At 31.8% G+C, this 18,755-nt stretch overlaps 1 protein-coding gene and 1 long non-coding RNA gene across 2 annotated transcripts; one reads left to right on the top strand and one right to left on the bottom strand.

Annotated features, from left to right (window-relative positions):
• Nucleotides 1-498: 498 nt before the first annotated feature.
• LOC132712905 (L-sorbose 1-dehydrogenase-like) lies at nt 499-18,621 on the top strand. Its single transcript, XM_060695341.1, has 12 exons — nt 499-798; nt 5,939-6,072; nt 6,709-6,917; nt 11,436-11,625; nt 12,129-12,263; nt 12,433-12,554; nt 12,987-13,154; nt 13,742-13,892; nt 14,215-14,363; nt 15,608-15,797; nt 16,341-16,563; nt 17,380-18,621. The coding sequence occupies exons 1-12, from the start codon at nt 770-772 to the stop codon at nt 17,555-17,557; spliced, it is 1,878 nt and encodes a 625-aa protein (XP_060551324.1). The 5' UTR covers nt 499-769; the 3' UTR covers nt 17,558-18,621.
• Nucleotides 2,588-4,180, bottom strand: LOC132712909 (uncharacterized). Its single transcript, XR_009623378.1, has 2 exons — nt 3,676-4,180; nt 2,588-2,936 (listed from the first exon to the last, which is right to left on the bottom strand). It is a non-coding gene; the product is annotated as an uncharacterized LOC132712909 (long non-coding RNA).
• Nucleotides 18,622-18,755: the final 134 nt, after the last annotated feature.

Here is an 18,755-nt window from a genome sequence, read left to right as displayed (position 1 = left end):
ATAGAATTTGCACGATAGTTAGATGCAGCTTCAAGCTTTCTCCTTATAGATAACCTGTAAAGTTCACTTTAGTAAATTTAAGTTTACAGTGTTTTGTCTTAATTATCTTAATTGTCTTAATTATGTCTGCAAATATTTGTGTGTACTTTGTATGTTACATTGTTATTGAAAATAATTGTTGTTTAAACCAAAACCAAAATCTTACGGACATGGGGAAAAGGTGTAATTGAACCATGTGGTTCTTAATTCAATCATAATGTTAAACAAAATTGGCTTGAACTTTCAATTTTCTATCTACATTGTACATTTTAGACCATAGCTTATCTGAGGTGAAACTTACATTTTTGAATAAAGAAAGAGAAACATTGGTGTATTTTCAGTGCATAAGTAGTGCGTAAGAATTGCAAGAACTATCGGGTATATATTTACACTATCTTACGTGAGAGAATGTGAAAATTTTACCTATATTATACTGCACACCTTCCGAGTTTATAAATTAGTCTGCGCGTTACGTTGATGAATGTAATTAGTACTACATTTGTTCCATCAAATTAACATGGAATCCTAAATTTGTTTGACATGAAATATACAAGAAAGTTTTGGAACAAATAGACTATGTGGTTTGGAGTACATTACATGTATAAATCCCCGATATATTAAAGTTATTGAAATGTAGACCTGGTGTGCGCATATTTGGATTGATAATTTTGCTCTATTTCGGATTTGTGTGCATGAATAAAATGAAAGTAGTGATTTTACCTAAACAAGGATGCGTTCTTTATCAGCCGAGGAATTGAGGTACATGACTATATATATACGAAATTGTAACATATCCAAGTTGAAACAAAAAGATACAATTCGATTGTTTTTAGAATTTTTTTAATTGATTTCTTAATAATTCTCTTTTTATTCAAACAAATCACATTTTTTACACACATTTGTCTGATTAAAAGTGTATCAAAGCAATATCTGAATAATAATATCAGATAAGTTACAGGAAAACGAGAAAATGACGGTAATTGAACAAAGTGTTTTTGTTTTTCCTCTAGATTACATCGGAAGAACAAAATCATCAAAAACGATAAACACCTTACAGTATATTATTATAATTCTATCGAATCTCTATCAACCATATTTGTTTATTAACTAGATCAATTAAGTATTATACCCAAGAATGTGTAGTTTTTGAACTCATGTATGTTACCATATGAATAGAGATTCTTTTAATTATGTGCACAATGTTTGCTTACGTCCTTAATATGTCTTTACCGCCATCACCCAAAACTATGTGAGGTGTGCGCTATTCTCTCCGAATGTCGAAGGAATATGAAAAATAAGTCATGCAAATCACTCATTGTAATAAATGAGATAAGCATCAGCTATGTGTTAATGATGCTGATAGTCTTACAATACACCTGGGTAAATGAGAAGTCTTTTACGTAAAACGAGGAAACATACTTTCAGTTCTACACTATCTCAATTGAAGTTAAAAATCCGTCTTGAACATATAATGTCATCATTGAGTCTTTGAGTAATCCGTTGAGATGCTTATACTTCATTTGCAATTACGTATCAAAGAAGTAGCTTTTCCTGCCGTGTGGAGTTTGATAAAAGGTCCATGATTGATTACATGAGCAAAAGTGGCGGTCACATTTTATTGAAAATTCACACTCGTTGTATGTGGAGACTAGCGCCATAGAGACAGGATAACTCATGTTTTTGTAAAAAAATATTCATGTAAAATGTACTGTTATGAATGTAGTAATATTCGAATGGGGGTTGAGCATTGATTCTTTGTGTAAGTCAAATGGCCCTGAGGACATTTCTTATCATATCTATAGCAAGTTTATTTTATTATTCTTGGACAAAGCATACAATCACTAAACAAGTGTCATACTGGGCTCTCACACAAAAGTATGACAACGACCCTAAATAACTTTTACCTTCCACATCAAGGTCAAATGTAGGTCGATTTGTGTTGGTGAGTTTTGTTTTGTGTTGGTTTTTTTGTTGTTGTTTTTTTAAGAAATTTCTATCTTGATATTTTTATTTTGTATACCAAATTGAATAAAAAAAACATATCTTACTAGGGATAAATATGTTGCAAACTAATAGATCGCATGTCAATGAACTAAAATTATAATAAATAATAAATTATAATAATTTTATATACATTTAATCGATTTGTGTGTCCAGCATTATTTTTTATAACATTAAATCAGGTGGTTCAACTTGAAAATCTTATTTTTGTTTTTGTTTATTTACGACAGCATTGACGTCATGAATATCGTTATCAGTGTAAATAAAATCGGTGAAATGATTGCATTGATATTTTTATAATGGGGATTTTAAGATTGTAGACAACAAGTGTTTATAAACACTCGGTTGATGAGAAATATGTGAAGCAAGTGGCACTTTGAAACGTATAAACATGATTTTTGTTTGTAGTCATGCATCTAAAGTGGATACTTCTTCATGCCCGTTCGTCGCCAACTGTATTGCTGGTGTAACAATGTCACAATAGGGACTACGATGGGATACCAGGCCGACCACAATTGCTATCTAAAACAACCAACAACTCAGAACAGAAAAATATATACAAATTTATTTACAGAAATGAATATTTATAAATGAAAAATGATTATATATGATAAACTACTATGATAAGTCACTGCACAAACAAACACTATCAACGTATCTCAGTCTATTTCTCCCGTAAAGTTTCTGTCATGATGCTTCAATAAAGTGGTGGCGTTGTTGAACAAAATTCGTCACAATGGCGGGCGTCTTGTATAAAATCTTATCAAGCGTAACTGTACTTCCTACAGTGTTGGCACAGTTGATAGGATCCTGAACAAGGGCATGCGTCACCCTTTAGCCATGGACATACGTGTGGAGGGCCCGTGTCATCTTCGGGTGTGTCCTCAAATAAGAAGCTACAAAGTATAAAACATGGTAAGTTCCATGATAATCAAACATAAGGGTATAATAAAGTCCCTTGGAAAAGACTCGACCTTTGTCGGTTTCCAATAAAATAACGTGCTTCTTTGAATAAACAAAATGTCCACTATAGTACACCATACATTCCGTGGAACAAAAATTCAATCACATCCGCATAATACTGCGTTGCAAATATATTCAAATATACGCCACATAATAACCACCAATAAATAAACGTCTTCCAAAATCATGCCACTGAAGATCCTTCTCTAGAGATACGTTAGTTTTGATACGTTGTATTTACTTATAACAAAAACTGATGATAAATGAAATGAAGTAAGATGATAACGTAAATTAAATTGATTGAAACAAATCATTACGATACTGCAGCATTTTACATAAAGTTACACAAATACGGTAGAACCATAATAAATTATTTATGAATAGATATATATATCTATAAAATATTCATGGCTCCTATACAATTACAATATAATTAAAACTTCAATTAACATACATCAATTAACATGTCTCGGTATAAATTTGCAAAAGCGAAACACTAGAATAAAAAGAGCTTTTAAAATTTAATCTGCAAAAATTTAGAAAATTTAGAAAACAATAAATTACTGCCAAATAACTAAACCTGAATCAAATAAACTATAATTCTAATAGCAAATAGTATTTTATGAAATAGCAAAAATTTATGAAACAAAATCACTAGAAAATTAAATTTACCTTGTACAAGCTGTAATTTTATGACAAATATAATTTGTCTGTCACCGTCATAGTGACCTGTATAACGTCCAGTGCATTGCAATATAACACTTAAAATTTAGTCAATATATAGCAAACTACTGAGTACTGAGCGGGAAAACGGATCGTGCTAAACATGAAAAATCGATTTGCACGAAATAAAGCTGGGACGGCGGGAAAAATAGTTATGTGAAATAAAGGCCCGTCCTTCAAATACAGACATAATACATATATCTGGTTCATAAAACAAAAATGTAACTTTCTTATTACTGAAAGGATTTTTGTGAAATAAACGGCAAAATGTTTAAATTGAGACATGGAAATTTATGCAAACCATAAAAATACTCTAAATAATAATTTCACCCGAAAACTCTAAATTAAACAAAAGATGATGCAATCTCACATCAATGAATATAGAGTAAAAATGAGGTTCGGCGTGAAAATATAATGCAATATTTTACAAACGTACTTTCACTTTGTGACAAACAATAGTTTAGTTTGATGTTCCGTAATAGCTAAAAGAGAACTACCTTTAAAGCGTTTATAATTATTATCATGTAGAAAGTAAAAATAAGCTTTAAAGACGTATGCAGTACGTCTCGGGAACATTTTTTTTTTCTTTAAATGCCCTTTATGCCTCAACAACGCTATCACTTTTATATCTCAAAAACGTTTTAATTGTTTGTAGCTTGTAACTGTTTTTACAGAAATACACGTTTGTCATATAAATGGAAACACTTAGTTAATATAGCTCTGTTGACACTCGGTATACATGTAATTACAGAGAATTACTACTATGTATGGAAGTCAAAATACTACAGAAATTTTGTTCACATTTTGTTACGCTTAAGTCAAGTGCTTCCTTTTCAGTTGTAAACATCCAGCATGCTCTAAATCAATTATTCAATAACAATTATTAAACACGTAGGCATTATGTGGCTTTAAAAAGGCAAACATTAATATTTAAAATATTTAGAATGTTTAAATAATGGTTTTAGAGCATGTCACATGCTTATCGGCTGCAGAAAGTACCATTAACTCTACCTGAACTATGCGAACAACCAACACTATCAAGAAATTGTTCACGTATAAAGCCATTAAATATTTTTTTAGAAACAAGAACATAGTCCAATGTCATAAAGTTATTCTCTGAGCTCAAACTCATATCTTAGGTATTTAATTGGTCAGAAACTGCCATAAAATGTACATTGATCAATGAAAATCCTGAGATTTGAGACAGAACTCGAAAAAAAATGTTTTATAACCTCCAGTCCTGGACACCAAAAATAAAAAGTTTTTTAGAAATAAAACAAGTATTTCCGAGACAGGTTTACATAACCTCTGATTCATAACCTCTGATTCATAACCTCTGATCCCCTTTCAAATTTCCATGCCAATTGTTTTCTCGTTTAGGGCACACGCATTATTTTACTTGGGGACCATATGCCGCTTTTCATGGAATGGCACTAACGTGACACATTGAAAGTTCCATGATAACCGCCATATGAACACATCTGCGGATGTTTCAAAATTCCAAATTTTACCAGTTCATGTTAAATGTTGAATACTGCTTAAGCCGGTGCAAGGGGGCGTTGACGGTAGTTTGCACTTACCAGTACCGTCCATGAACAGGCCCAATCAAACCGAGCCTGCAACATTTTCAGTTTTGCCGTGTTGGGCTTTCTTAAGTGATTCTTATTTCTCTCTATTTTACACGTCATCACAAATAACGAATGTGTTACTCTATAGGTGATGAGTTTTGTATTATTTTGGAATTTTCTTTTTATTCTCTCGAAATTCCGTTACATAGAGAAGAAACCTGTACATTATACCTCTTGATAGATAAATCTGTTACCTCTGCGGTGTTGCTTTTTATCTATTCATTTTCTCATTACTATCTTGCATTCTTCTATAATACCAGTATCATAAAAACAGATTCGTTGTGGAAGATCAAACACTAATTGACCAGAACAGTTTTATATCATTTCATTTAGGGGTAAACTTAATGGCAATGAAAAACTGATTGTTTTGCTTTGTTTTCAATTACAACAAAAATGTACCAAGATAAATATTCTACATTGTCGTGCTTGTTGTTTATTTGACATACATAAACTTGGATGAAACTGGTCAACTTTGTGTGCATGGATTATGGAACTTTGCTGAAATACAGTCAAAAAAGTGGAATTGAAACAATCACGAACATACATATAGAAAATAATTATATTTTATCGTTAATGTATTTCAGGAAAACACTGGGATGGTGGCTAGTGCTATCTATTTTCGCCGCAGGCGTTGGCCTCACTTACATGCGTACCTTAGATTCCTCTCCGTTCGGATACATCACCGCCAAAACGAACGCTACCTATGATTACGTCATAAGTAAGTACAATTGTTTCAAACTTACGTTATCACACAGCTGCGTGAGATCTAATAAAAACTATTTACGAACACCATACATAATGTAACTAGAAACAGGAAAAAACACTTTATGAACCGGTGTTTGGCTTCACTCCGGCAAAAAATGAAATTCGATTCAAAACCCAGGTGCGTTATGTATATTCAACTGTCAAATTATCCCTTTTAACAAATAATCTAAGATTTACTTTTTTGCTAGTTCTTTGATATAGAAATATTATGTGTTACCCATTGTTAATTGGAACGGTTCTTTTTATATAGATGTATAACTTGTTCACATAGAGATGTATAACTTGGAAGATATATGTCTAAAGTTGGAGCAAAAGCTTTCGTTTTATAATAGAAAATACAAAAGGAAAATTATACATGCCATAATAGTGACGAATACACGAAAATTAACTATATCTTCAATTATGTTAAAAGATTTGGGCACATTTCATGATTATAAGATTAATCTGTAAGTCTTTCGTAAACTTCTTATTCTGTTGTTTCCATCTTTAGCACCCTATATCCCAACCTCTTATAATATATTCAGATAAAAATAATTTCTGTTATCTCTGACATGTCAACTTATCAATTAATTGTACATTTGTCATAAAGTTGGAGGCGGTGCCTCGGGGAGTGTTTTGGCCAGCAGATTGTCTGATGACCCTCGGCTCAACGTCCTTCTCCTCGAGGCCGGAGGTGAGGAGTCAATAGACATGTGGAATCATGTACCGCTCTGGAACCCTATACAGCACGGATCACCGGCAGACTGGAGTTTTCTAACCACCTCACAGAAACACGCGTGTAAATCTGCCAAGAATCAGGTAAAAGGTGAATTATTTTGTAAATGTAAGTTATTGTTTTTAAATAAAGTCAACATAAAACCTACAGGCAAGCGTTATATATAAAAAGTAAAGCATTTATTCTTTTAATCTATATAATATTTATACTTATACATTCATAGTTCCGTGAAATTAGCATGGTGATATACACTAGAGATGTTTTCAGAGGCATAAGTGCTTCTTCTGTTTAATGTCGACTACTTTAAATAAAGCTTTTTGTTCATTGTTATTTTATTGACTTTTAAATTACATTTGAACAATTACCAATGTTGCACATTTGCCAATGATAGGAATGCAAAATCACTCAGAATACAGGAATATACATTCGACTTTAGTTATACATATAATAGGTTTCTTCTGTTTTGTCTGTAATTGCAATATCAGCAGCTGAACAGATTGAAATATCTGCTGGTAAAATGTTTAATTACCCAGTTTAAGGGCGTAATTACGTATTTCGCACGAGGGATTACTACATTCAATCAAATTATTTTCAAAAGCTTAAGTACAACAGTCTTGGAGATATAATTATCCATTTAAATTTTAGATATTATAAATGCTTGTAAACATTCAAATCAATCAACGTTTACATTTGTAATTTAACAATTATTTTTTGAACATAGATGCGATTTTATGCATTGAAATAAAGGTTTATTATTTAACATATATGTATTCGTGCGTGCATGCCTGCGTGCGTCTGTGTTTCTGCTATTGTTCTGACCTGTTCTTGTTTGTAAAAAGAATTAGTGACAAGACAAAACACTGCCATTTTTTGGCACCAAAATAATTTTTCTTGTTGTTTTCGTATTAGTCATCAAACCTCATTATTAGTTACAAGTTGATTGTTAACTTAAGTATGAGTAAAACATAGCTATTGTAATTTAGTCCATTATACGTAAAATACAATATTAATACAGCTACAGCTGTATAATATGCATATGATATGCATGACTTTTTATCAAAAATTTCTTGTCCTGTTTAAGTTATAACACCATTATTAAAGGAAAAATTTATTAATAAATTAGAAATAGTGAGCATTAATAACAAAGGAATAATTTGGCTTAAGCTTAAAAAAGAATGTTTTGGATCTGATAAAGACATTTATATTAGTACTTGCTATATACCACCGGAAGACTCATATGTTTATAAAAATGTTAACTCAACCTTATTTGAATATGATTTTATTGATAACCTCAATGAAGAAATCCGTAAATATAGTGACCTAGGGCATGTTTATTGTACGGGAGATTATAATGCGAGGACGGGTGAGAAACCCGATTACGTAGACAATATTAACTTGAACCGGTATGTAGTTCTCCCACCGGAAGTGGAAGAAAGCACCACAACACGTAAAAATACGGATACTCATGTGAACTCTTTTGGAAACAAATTATTGTCAATGTGTAAAGAAAATAACCTGCGTATTGTTAATGGCCGGCTAGAACCCGGCGATTGTACTTTTCATTCTAAATATAGAAACAGATCGACACAGAGTACAGTAGACTATTTAATAACAAAGTTTGAGAATTTTTCATCTTTAAATGACGTATGTGTTATGGACATGACTGAGTTTTCTGATCACTGCCCAATTTCTTTTTCAATAAGCTACAAAAATGATTTAAATATTAATTATACCAGACCTGAAAAACAACAAAAAATTATATGGAACAGCGATGAAACAGAATCTTTTTTAAATCTCCTGGAGGCAAAAAGGCATATATTTGACAATTTGTCACAAAAACTTGAGTCGGGCGAAATTGATGTTGATAATTGTGTAAATTCTTTGTCCGACGAAATTTTTGAAATCTCTTTAAGGTGCTTTGGGAAAACATTTTGTCAAAAGCCTTGTAAAAAGGTTAAAAAAGCTGCCTGGTTTAATGTGAATTGCAGAAATGCTAAAGCAGATTTTCTGAATAAAAAAAAGAGCCTTTAATGTAAATAAGTGTAATGATAATAAGTTGTTATTCTTGTCAAGTAGACGGGAATATATAAAGGTTAAGAGACGAGCAAAAGCGATATTTTACTCTAAAGAAAAAATTAATATGTCACAAATGTCAAAAACCTCACCGCGTAAGTTTTGGAAATACATAAATAAATTCAAACGTAGCCCGTCTGATAGAAACAACTTAGATTCAGATAGTTTTGTTAACCATTTTTCAAATATTTCTAATTTGCAGCACAGTAATTTTAATGCAGACGATTTTATTCAGTCACGTGATGCACCGTTATATATTGAACAGTTAGATTGTCCGATCAGTGTGGAGGAAGTGTCGAAAACTATATCTTCGTTGAATAGAAATAAGAGTGCTGAATATTTAAATATTGTTGCTGACTTTTTCATTGATGCTAATATATTTATAAGCCCATATTTGTGTACTATTTTCAATAAAATCTTTGAGACTGGCATTTACCCAGAAGCATGGTGTAAAGGGGTAATTGTACCTATTTATAAGAAAGGTGATCCCGAAAATCCTTCAAATTTCCGTGGCATCACGTTAATAATTGTATGGCAAAAATATTTTCCTTAGTACTACGTAATAGGTTAAATAAATGGTGTGAATCAGAACAAATTTTTAACGATGTACAGTTTGGTTTTAGAGATTCTAGATCTACAGCTGACGCTATTTTTATTCTACATTCCCTTATCCAGAAGATACTTGACAACAAATCAAAACTATATTGTATTTTCATAGATTATGAAAAAGCGTTTGATACTGTAATAAGAGATGCATTGTGGATTAAATTGATTGAAAATGGCGTTAGCTGTAAAATGGTTACTATGTTAAAATCCATTTACTCTTCTGTATTATCTTGTGTCAAAATTGATTCTAAATCAAATTTTTCTGATTTTTTTTAGGTAACTCTAGGCTTAAAACAAGGCGAGCCATTATCTCCCTTGCTGTTTATTTTATTCCTTAATGATATTGATCAGTGTATAGATCTTAACAAAATGTCTAACAACGACCTAAACCTTTTATCTAAATATTTGTTACTTTTTGCGGATGATATTGTGTTGTTTACAACTGACCCTGCAAGCTTGCAGGCACAAGTTGATAATGTTTTTGAATATTCATGTAAATGGGGTTTGAAGATAAATGTTAATAAAACTAAAATATGTGTATTTGAAAAACGTAAGTCAGTCCATAATTTTAATTTATTTATAAATGGTCAATTGGTTGAAAAAGTAGATAGTTTTACATATTTAGGAGTGAAATTTTCTTACACAGGTAGCTTTGTTGAAGCTGTGAAAGCACTATCAGATCAAGGTCTAAGAGCTTACCACAATCTTCTCGCACTCTTTGATAGAGTGAAATTCGATGTTAAAACAAAATTATACTTATTTGAAAGAATGGTAGCTCCAATCTTATTATACGGGTCAGAGGTTTGGGGTATATATAAGCTGAAAGATATTGATAAACTACAGATAAGATTTTATAAATATGTTTTAGGTGTCAAAAGACAGACCCCAAATTGTGCTATCTATGGGGAACTAGGTAAATTTCCTTTGTCTGTTCTATGTAAGGAAAGAGCTTTACAATTTTGGAATAAAATCGTTAAGCGCCAGCAGGCGCCTACATACCATATTTATTTAGACCAATGTATTAATGGGAATGAAAAATGCTGGGCTAAACGCGTTCACTCTGTTATTACTGATATGGGCTTCCCGTACATTATTTATGACTATGCAGTTAATGTCAATTATAATATGTTATTTAAGCAGAGAATAAGAGATCAATTTTTACAACAGTGGCATGACTGTATAGATAATATGCCAAAGCTTGACTACTATAAGAAATATAAAACACAGTTTTGTTTCGAGGAATATCTTAATTTTGTAAAAAATGACAATTTACGTAAACAATTATCATGTTTTAGATTATGTTCTCATTCCTTAGAAATAGAAACAGGTAGATATATGAGAACTGATAGAAATAACAGATTGTGTAAATTATGCCCGTATAAAAATGTTGAATCAGAATACCACTTCTTATTATGTTGTCCCTTATATTCAGAACTGAGAAAATCTTTTATAAAACATGTATCTTTTCCAACTTTAAATAAGTTCTATTCTATTATGTCATCAGGAAATAAAAGTAGAATATTGCAACTATGTAAATTTTTAGATAAAGCATTCGCATTAAGATCTAGTGTTTTAGAAACAATGCAAGAATTGTAAATTTGATATGTTTCTGCATTTTGTGTGAACATTGTGTATTTGTATTGAATGTATGTCATATTTCAAGTGATTTATGTATGTTTTGTATGTATTGCCAAAGACAAAGTTTTGTCGAAAAATGCAATAAAATTTGAATTGAATTGAATTAAATTTGACGTCATCAAACAATGTAAAAACGACCAACACTGTGTATCCCGTTCATTCGGAATGTTGTACGTATAAACATAATATTACACATTCATAAGAGATACCATGCTTATCACCAAGTTTGTAAATTTCTTTTAAAAAATGCAATGTTTAAAAAAGTAATCTTTCTTATTTTCTAGAAATGTCCTTTGACGCAAGCTAAGATTTTGGGAGGATCTACATTAACCAGTAACATGCTTTATTCTCGAGGAAGCCCTCATGACTTCACCACGTGGCCGAGTGATAAAAGTCAGACTTGGTCATGGAAGAACATTCTACCATATTTCCTCAAGTCAGAAGACATGCTGGATGATGATATGAAACTTTCGGGTAAATAATAGACAATCTCTTTCCTTGCTATTTTACTCACAGTGATTGTCCTCCTTATTTAACAGAGTACTATGAAATGCCTTTTTCCAATTGAAATTTCCTTTTAAATGATGCAGTTTTCCAAATTCTGAAATTGTCCTTCAATAATTCTAAGCAGCGATACTTTTCTTCAAAATCAAGAGGCTAAGGCATATATTTAATTGCCATTTTAATATTTAAGGGTTTTTTTTTGTTGTTTCTTTTTATTATTAGTATTATTATTATTATTATTTTATTTTTTTCATTTATTTATTTTGAATACTAAAATACATATTTTGTTCGAGTTTCAAGACTGTATAAACGTTTATAGGTTCAATTTTGAACAGAAATTTGAAAGGAGGAATATTTCTTATTCACTTATACCAAAATACATGACACACCTTAAATGTATATTTAACTTCTCATTTTGCTTCGTTGACCAATTGTGTGTACTCTAGGTGAGAGATTTTGTTTTATATTTACAGATTATCATTCCACGAATGGACCACTGCCAGTTTCCGGTCCCGCCTCCGAGATTAGAGAGCTTCATCAAATGTTTCTCAACAGTGCACGAGAACTGAAATACAAAACTATAGACTGTAACGGAAAAGAACAAATTGGTAAGGTCTTGTTTTGTCGTAAAACTCAACAAAAAATTGATTGTATAGAATTTCATTTTGTTATACCGGTTAAAGAAAAGAAAAAAGTCATTCAAAATTAGTAGTTATTAGAATATATCTCATTTATAAGAGTACATAAAATTGATCTACGTAGTAAAATATCTTTCAGGATTTTGTCGACTTTCTACCACGGTAAAAGATGGGGAGAGATTCAGTGCCTCTAAAGACTTTTTACGAGCAGCCATGCATAGACGAAATCTCCATGTTACAACTCACGCCATCGCTATAAAGGTAGTTATAGAAAGAAATGCAAACAATTAAGGCATTATCAGATATTAAGTGGTAGTTTAATGCTAAAGTTCCATCCCACAAGCTTCCAGTATCTAACTTCTTTTCAACTTACTGAAAGTAACGTTGTATTTGAAACTTATTCTTGCTGTACTAGCTAATGGTAACAAGATGTACAATAATTAGTCTATGACAAACTAGACCCACCTTGAAAAAGGGAGATCGCGTGAAAGCGAGACAACAATCGTAAAAAGGTTAAAATTACAGCTCGGGTTTATTGAATTTGTTGAATAGCCTTTATACATTTTATATCCAATGTAATTTTTGCATGTAACTTCTATCCGGTCATAAATTCCGATTTTGTCTGTAAAGATCTAACCTATCTTAGACTTAGTTTCAATAAGCATACTGTAAATGAAATTTATCTTGTTTCAGATTTTGATTTCGAAGAATAGAGCTGTGGGGGTTGAGTATGTTAGAAACGGACAAAAACGTACTGTCGGTGCCAGTAAAGAAGTCATACTAGCCGCCGGTGCTATCGGATCAGCACAGCTCCTCATGTTGTCGGGTGTTGGGCCCAAAGACCAACTAACCAAACTCAATGTTTGTATCTCTTTTCGATGTCCTTTTTAATGTATCCATTTATCATTATCGAAGATTTTTATCTAGAAACAAAAAATCAGATACTTGAAAAACTACCTGTACAAATGAAATATTTCTGAACCATTAAAGATTAGCATCTATGATGACTGCTTTTATAATTGGTATACGGAGCAGAAAGAGTCTGCATATTGCAGAAGACTAACCATACCCTTGATACTGTCGGCTTTTTGATGCATATCTGCATATTTAGAGTAACTATAGATATACATAGCAAGAGGCAACTTCAATATGCACATCCAGCAGTCTAATTATATAATAAGTTTTAATTCGCCGAATGTCTGAGATATTTGTTGTGTTGTAATGATGTAAGACGATGTCTGCAATCCCCGGAATGAAAGGATATCCTTACTGAGTGACAAAAATATCTAAAATTAAATTAAATTAGAATTTAATTATAAATCCATTCTCAGTATTATATGTCAGAAAAGCAGCGAGTTTGAACAAGCGTGTAAACTTAAATTATCATTATGAATAATTAAATATAAATGTACTGAGTCAGTTTACTGAAACAATGCCTATATTCACAGATTCCAGTAAATGTAGATTTACCAGTAGGATCAAACCTTCAAGAACACGTGATCTATAAGATGGACATACAGACGAACGAATCTATTGGGGTGACCAGAGAAATGGTATTCAATACAGTCTCATATCTACAGTATTTAGCATTAGGAAAAGGTAAGTTGTCTTTCTGTATTACAAATTATCTTCCCAATGCTGATAATTCTGAAAGACTTATTGATCAAATACATGTAGTTGCAATATTTACAATAGGTCTACAGTAGCGAATTGTTGTTAGGTTAGCTAAAAAGCAACTTGCCATGTTTAAAACACATTATATGTTCCTTTTTCCAACACTTAATCTCAAATATAACGTATATAAAATAATAAACAAATGCATGTTTTTTGTTTGTCTGTTTGTTGTTGTTTTTTCATAGATAGTATGCGCTAATATAGAATACAATATATTTGCTATTTACCAACATCTTTACTTTTTCAGGTTGGTTAGCAACCAGTGCTGGTATATTTGGCAATGCGCAGCTCAAAATGGATTTAACATCAAAACTGAAAGTTCCTGATGTTCAGCTTACTTTTTCTGCTATCACCAAAAATTTAGCGGAGGAAAAGAAAGAAGAACCTAAAAATAAGGTACGAGTATCTATGTCAGTGCAAGGAGTGAATGGTGATTATGGTGATGAGAGTGAACTTAAGTAGATTTAGCATGTTCTTAAATTCATAAAAATATCTTGTTTGTGAAAAAAATACATTTATACAATTAATTTTTATAGATTTACAGTAAACAACACGAATATATCGATCGAAATTCCGGTTTTTTAGGAACAAATCTTTGGCCCCAAGTTTTCCTTTCTTTATTGTTTATGAAAAATATCTATAAATAACGATCACGGTTATAAGGAAATATCGTCTATAAGGAACTCATATTTAAGTCTTAATTTTGAACAAACAAAAAAAGAAAGAAAATTACATGGATACAAAAGGAAGTTAAAGATATAGACTGAACCTATGTTGTTTTTATTGTTTATTCAAAAGTCAAAATTCGACATGGGTGTATAAATAAAGAGCTGTCATAAAATGAAATAAGGGTATCAAGAAAATCATAGTGCAGGTAAAAATTAAACTTCATTTTTTTTATATTTCTTTACTATATTTTACCTTTATGTTGTTTGAATGCTGATCGATTTCAGCAGACACTCGTGTAAAATTTATAATCCTATTTATCAAATTTTCACAAAATTCATTGAGCAAAAAACCATAAAATTGTTGGCAGAGGAAGGCTGGCAAATCAGAGGTGTCTTATTTTGAAAAGGATTTCTTATTAAAGATGTTAAATTGAGAAAGGGTGTTATCTCTGACATCTGACAAACTGTCATAAAAATAAACAGAATTGATAAAAGATTTATACATTCTTTAATTATCATTTTCAAAATCTAGGAAACACCCGTTGTTAGGAAAAATTGAAATAAGGTTTAAAGTAATAATTGGGTATAGAAGAAGACGAGCAACAACAACTAGATTATAATATTTGAATACTCCTTAACAATGCGTCCGAATGAACGATAATTTAATAGGATTTATCTACAGTGTTTGAGCAGTAGCTCCAGACGTTTGCAGAAATCAGGATCACAAAATAGGAAAATATCGCTTTTTCCGCCGATTCTTACATTGTATATAAATCGGTGTAAACAGATGAATTAGGCGTCTTAATGTGCATGTCTGCAGGTAAAAAGGCAATATTTATTATTTAATCATTCAAGCGCATTGACCGGTATAGACCGGAATACGACATTTAGTGTGGTGCTCCAACACTTTTTTCAGTCCTACTCAATTTGATCAATGAAGACTAGTATGTTTAAATGTGTCGTCTGTTACAGCAACAACATTCCTCAGCGGCGCAGCAGAATATCACGACACAGTCTGCTAATGGTTTTACGATCACAGTGGAGCTGTTACACCCAGATAGTAGAGGGAGGGTGAGATTAGATTCCAACAACCCTTTCGTCCCGCCCCTTATTGACCCTAGTTATTTATCTAACCCCAAAGACGTTCAAACCATGGTAAAAGGTAATTTATTTATTTATTTATTTATTTATTTATTTGTAATTTATGAAGCATTATCTTTATCTAATATTTATTCCATTTTTTCTATTATTTATTCTTCGGCGCTTAATTTTTAACTTATTTTATCCTTGATTTGATTTTAATTACTCATTTTCTTTTGAAAGTCTATGTCCTTTTCTTTATTTAGTTTAGATTTAATTAATTCAACTAGAAGGGTCTTCATTTATGTATTTATCAATAAAGAAGACCACTATTCAGTACATCAGTCATGTGTAAACAAAAAATAACAAAAAGGACAAAAAGAAGTACGTGATACGTTAAAGTCTAATTGGTATGAAAAATGGCTGTGAAAAATATTTTCGATACTGGTGACAAAAATTCTACGTACGCAACCAGTGCACACCAAGTTCAGATAACACATTCGTATCGTGTTGTCTTTTAGTCTTGAAATTCTACCTAAAGTAAAGCAAGTTTAGCGGGATAAGAGTTAATTAAATCGAAGATCATACATGTAAAGTAAATCGTAAACTTATTTCTATTTTACAGCAATAAAAGTAGCACAATCATTTCTATTAACGTCATCATTTCGAGTTATAAAGGCACGGCTATTTGATAAACCATATTCGCCATGCATTCAACACAAAATCAAAAGTGACGCATACTGGGAGTGCGTACTACGTCATCAAGCCGTTGGCAATGGTCAGGTGACGTCAACTTGCTCAATGGGGTCAACAGGAAGTGAGCGAGCGGTCGTGGATACGTCGTTAAGGTATTTATTGTCCCTGTTTCTTGCATGTTTCCAATATTTAAATTAATAAATAAAGCTATCTTTTTGGCATAACAGGACTATAATTAATTGTTTTTGTTGTTTTTTAATTGATGTTCAATTTGATGTACATATAGTCCAACAACTTTTTTGCAAAACTTTAGATCATCCGTTCTCTCCGTTTTTCTAGAATATATTTTATTGTGAAATTGACAAAACATGGAAAAACGCTTAGAACTCAAACTGGGCTTTGAAAAGCTAAAAAATGCGTGTTTTTTAAATTTATTTCTGAGTATATTTCTTAATATTGTTTGCAAATGTTTCTGTTTTAAGTGTCCCAGCTGATATTTGTCAGAAATTCAAATTTGATGTCTTGATGGCTTTTCGACCTTATTTGAGTTACTTTAACATCAAGTCCTAAATCATGTCAGTTGACTTAACAACTGGAAAGAACACGAGTCATATCATCAATTAAAGCGGTCGAAACTATTTACAGAAGAACGCTCAACGATATTTGTTTCAATCAATTTAGTTACACATACTATAATAATTGTTATTTTCATACAAATGTAAATTGATAAGGCAAATTAAAATGTAAAATACTGCTTACATGTTTTTAACCTTTAGCTTGCTGGTGGCAGTTACAAATGCCTGTGTGACCAGTATTGCCTGAATACAATCGGCACTGTCCGCTATTCAGTCAGATCATATTTTGTTATGTTGGAAAAGTTTTGTCCAGACTGGGAGATGGACAAGTCCATTTAAAATACTTGTATCATGCATGGTAATAGTGAAATATAAACATTTCAATTCTAACAGGGTTCGAAACATCACAAGCCTGAGAGTAGTTGATGCTAGCGTGTTGCCGTCCAGTGTATCCGGAGATATCACAGCAACAAAAATCATGCTTGCAGAGAAAGCCTCAGATCTTATACGAGGTCATGAAAGTATAAGGTTTTATAGAAGACTTGCAGAGCGAACCTTGGCATCCAGATGATAAACATGATCTATACACTACAGTGAAAGTGAATGCAAGTTGTTGAAAAAAGAACAGTTTACGTAAGGATAGTAATTCCGTTGTAACTGTACTGACCGCGATAAAATAAGTGTCAAAGGTGATCCGATGAAACCATGTTCACCATAAAATAGAAAATCTATTGTAGGATATACCTATGTATGTTGATTGCAAAGAATTTAAGCGTATACGGTATTCCACGAAAGATTTTTAGGTTTAAGTATTTCATTTGAGATCATTTATCTTATGTTTGAAACTTAACTTAGCATTGGGCACATTTATATGGCAAGTGCCTTACCTAAGTGCTAATTCATTATCATCGTGTTTGTTTTCTCTCATCATAATTAGTTTTTCTTGTGGGTGTGTGAAAAAAAACTGGAAACCTTTATATATTTTTGTATGCTTCTAAACTCTCGGAGACCATCAAGTTCCGATGTGTGAGGATATAAACAGCCAGACAGCAAGGATTACTAGCGTACAGAAATAAAGGACTACACATCAACTAACGGGGGATAAGAAGCACAAATCAGCCTGTTCTCATACATGCTTAAGTACATAAATCAGTTATTGGCTTCAATGAATTAAATTTATTTTTGAACGAAATATTTTTGATAACTGACAGTTTTGTATGCGCAAAAGACGAAATATATCTGTGGATCGGAGTGACAAAATATGTACATTTTATAACTTATGTTTCACTTAATATTTGCTCAAAACTTTATAAACAACGATTACATCAAAGTTCATCACGAATACATCGAAAGCAAACTGTCACATTTTGAAAATGTATTTGAGATACATGCATTGATTTTTGATTTGATCATTATAATTATGCTAAAACAATCTCAAAAACAAGAAGGCGTCAATCTGTCGTTGAGTAAATAATGTCACTGACCTTAAATGACATATCCGTTGTAACACAGCTCAGAGTTTACCTCCGCGCTAGGAATGGAGAAGTTATCCGGCTACTACGCAGGTCTGTCTTAGATTCCCGCATGCGCCAGATATAATGCAACGAAGAACCTTTATTCCTCCGCCAGTAAAAGTTAGGAGGCAACGTTTAATAAGGTTTCGGTTTTGATAATTTAGAAACATTTACAAATCGTTCCTATGACCATGAATTGTCAAGGATACATACTGATTAAGCATATCGGGCAATGTTGTATAATTGAACAGTTAA

The sequence above is a fragment of the Ruditapes philippinarum genome, unplaced genomic scaffold (genome assembly GCF_026571515.1).
Source record: "Ruditapes philippinarum isolate M1 unplaced genomic scaffold, ASM2657151v2 ctg1161_1_1_1_1, whole genome shotgun sequence".
In the NCBI taxonomy this organism is placed as follows: domain Eukaryota; kingdom Metazoa; phylum Mollusca; class Bivalvia; order Venerida; family Veneridae; genus Ruditapes; species Ruditapes philippinarum.
Note: the sequence above shows the minus strand (reverse complement) of the source record. Positions and strands in the feature narration are given on the sequence as shown.

What these genes read in the sequence shown, in the direction of transcription:
- LOC132712905 (XM_060695341.1), top strand. Translation starts at nt 770, where the DNA reads ATGCGTTCTTTATCAGCCGAGGAATTGAG. An exon ending in TGATGATATGAAACTTTCGG is followed by an intron (nt 11,626 to 12,128) that starts GTAAATAATAGA and finishes TTATATTTACAG; the next exon opens with ATTATCATTCCACGAATGGA. An exon ending in ACCAACTAACCAAACTCAAT is followed by an intron (nt 13,155 to 13,741) that starts GTTTGTATCTCT and finishes CTATATTCACAG; the next exon opens with ATTCCAGTAAATGTAGATTT.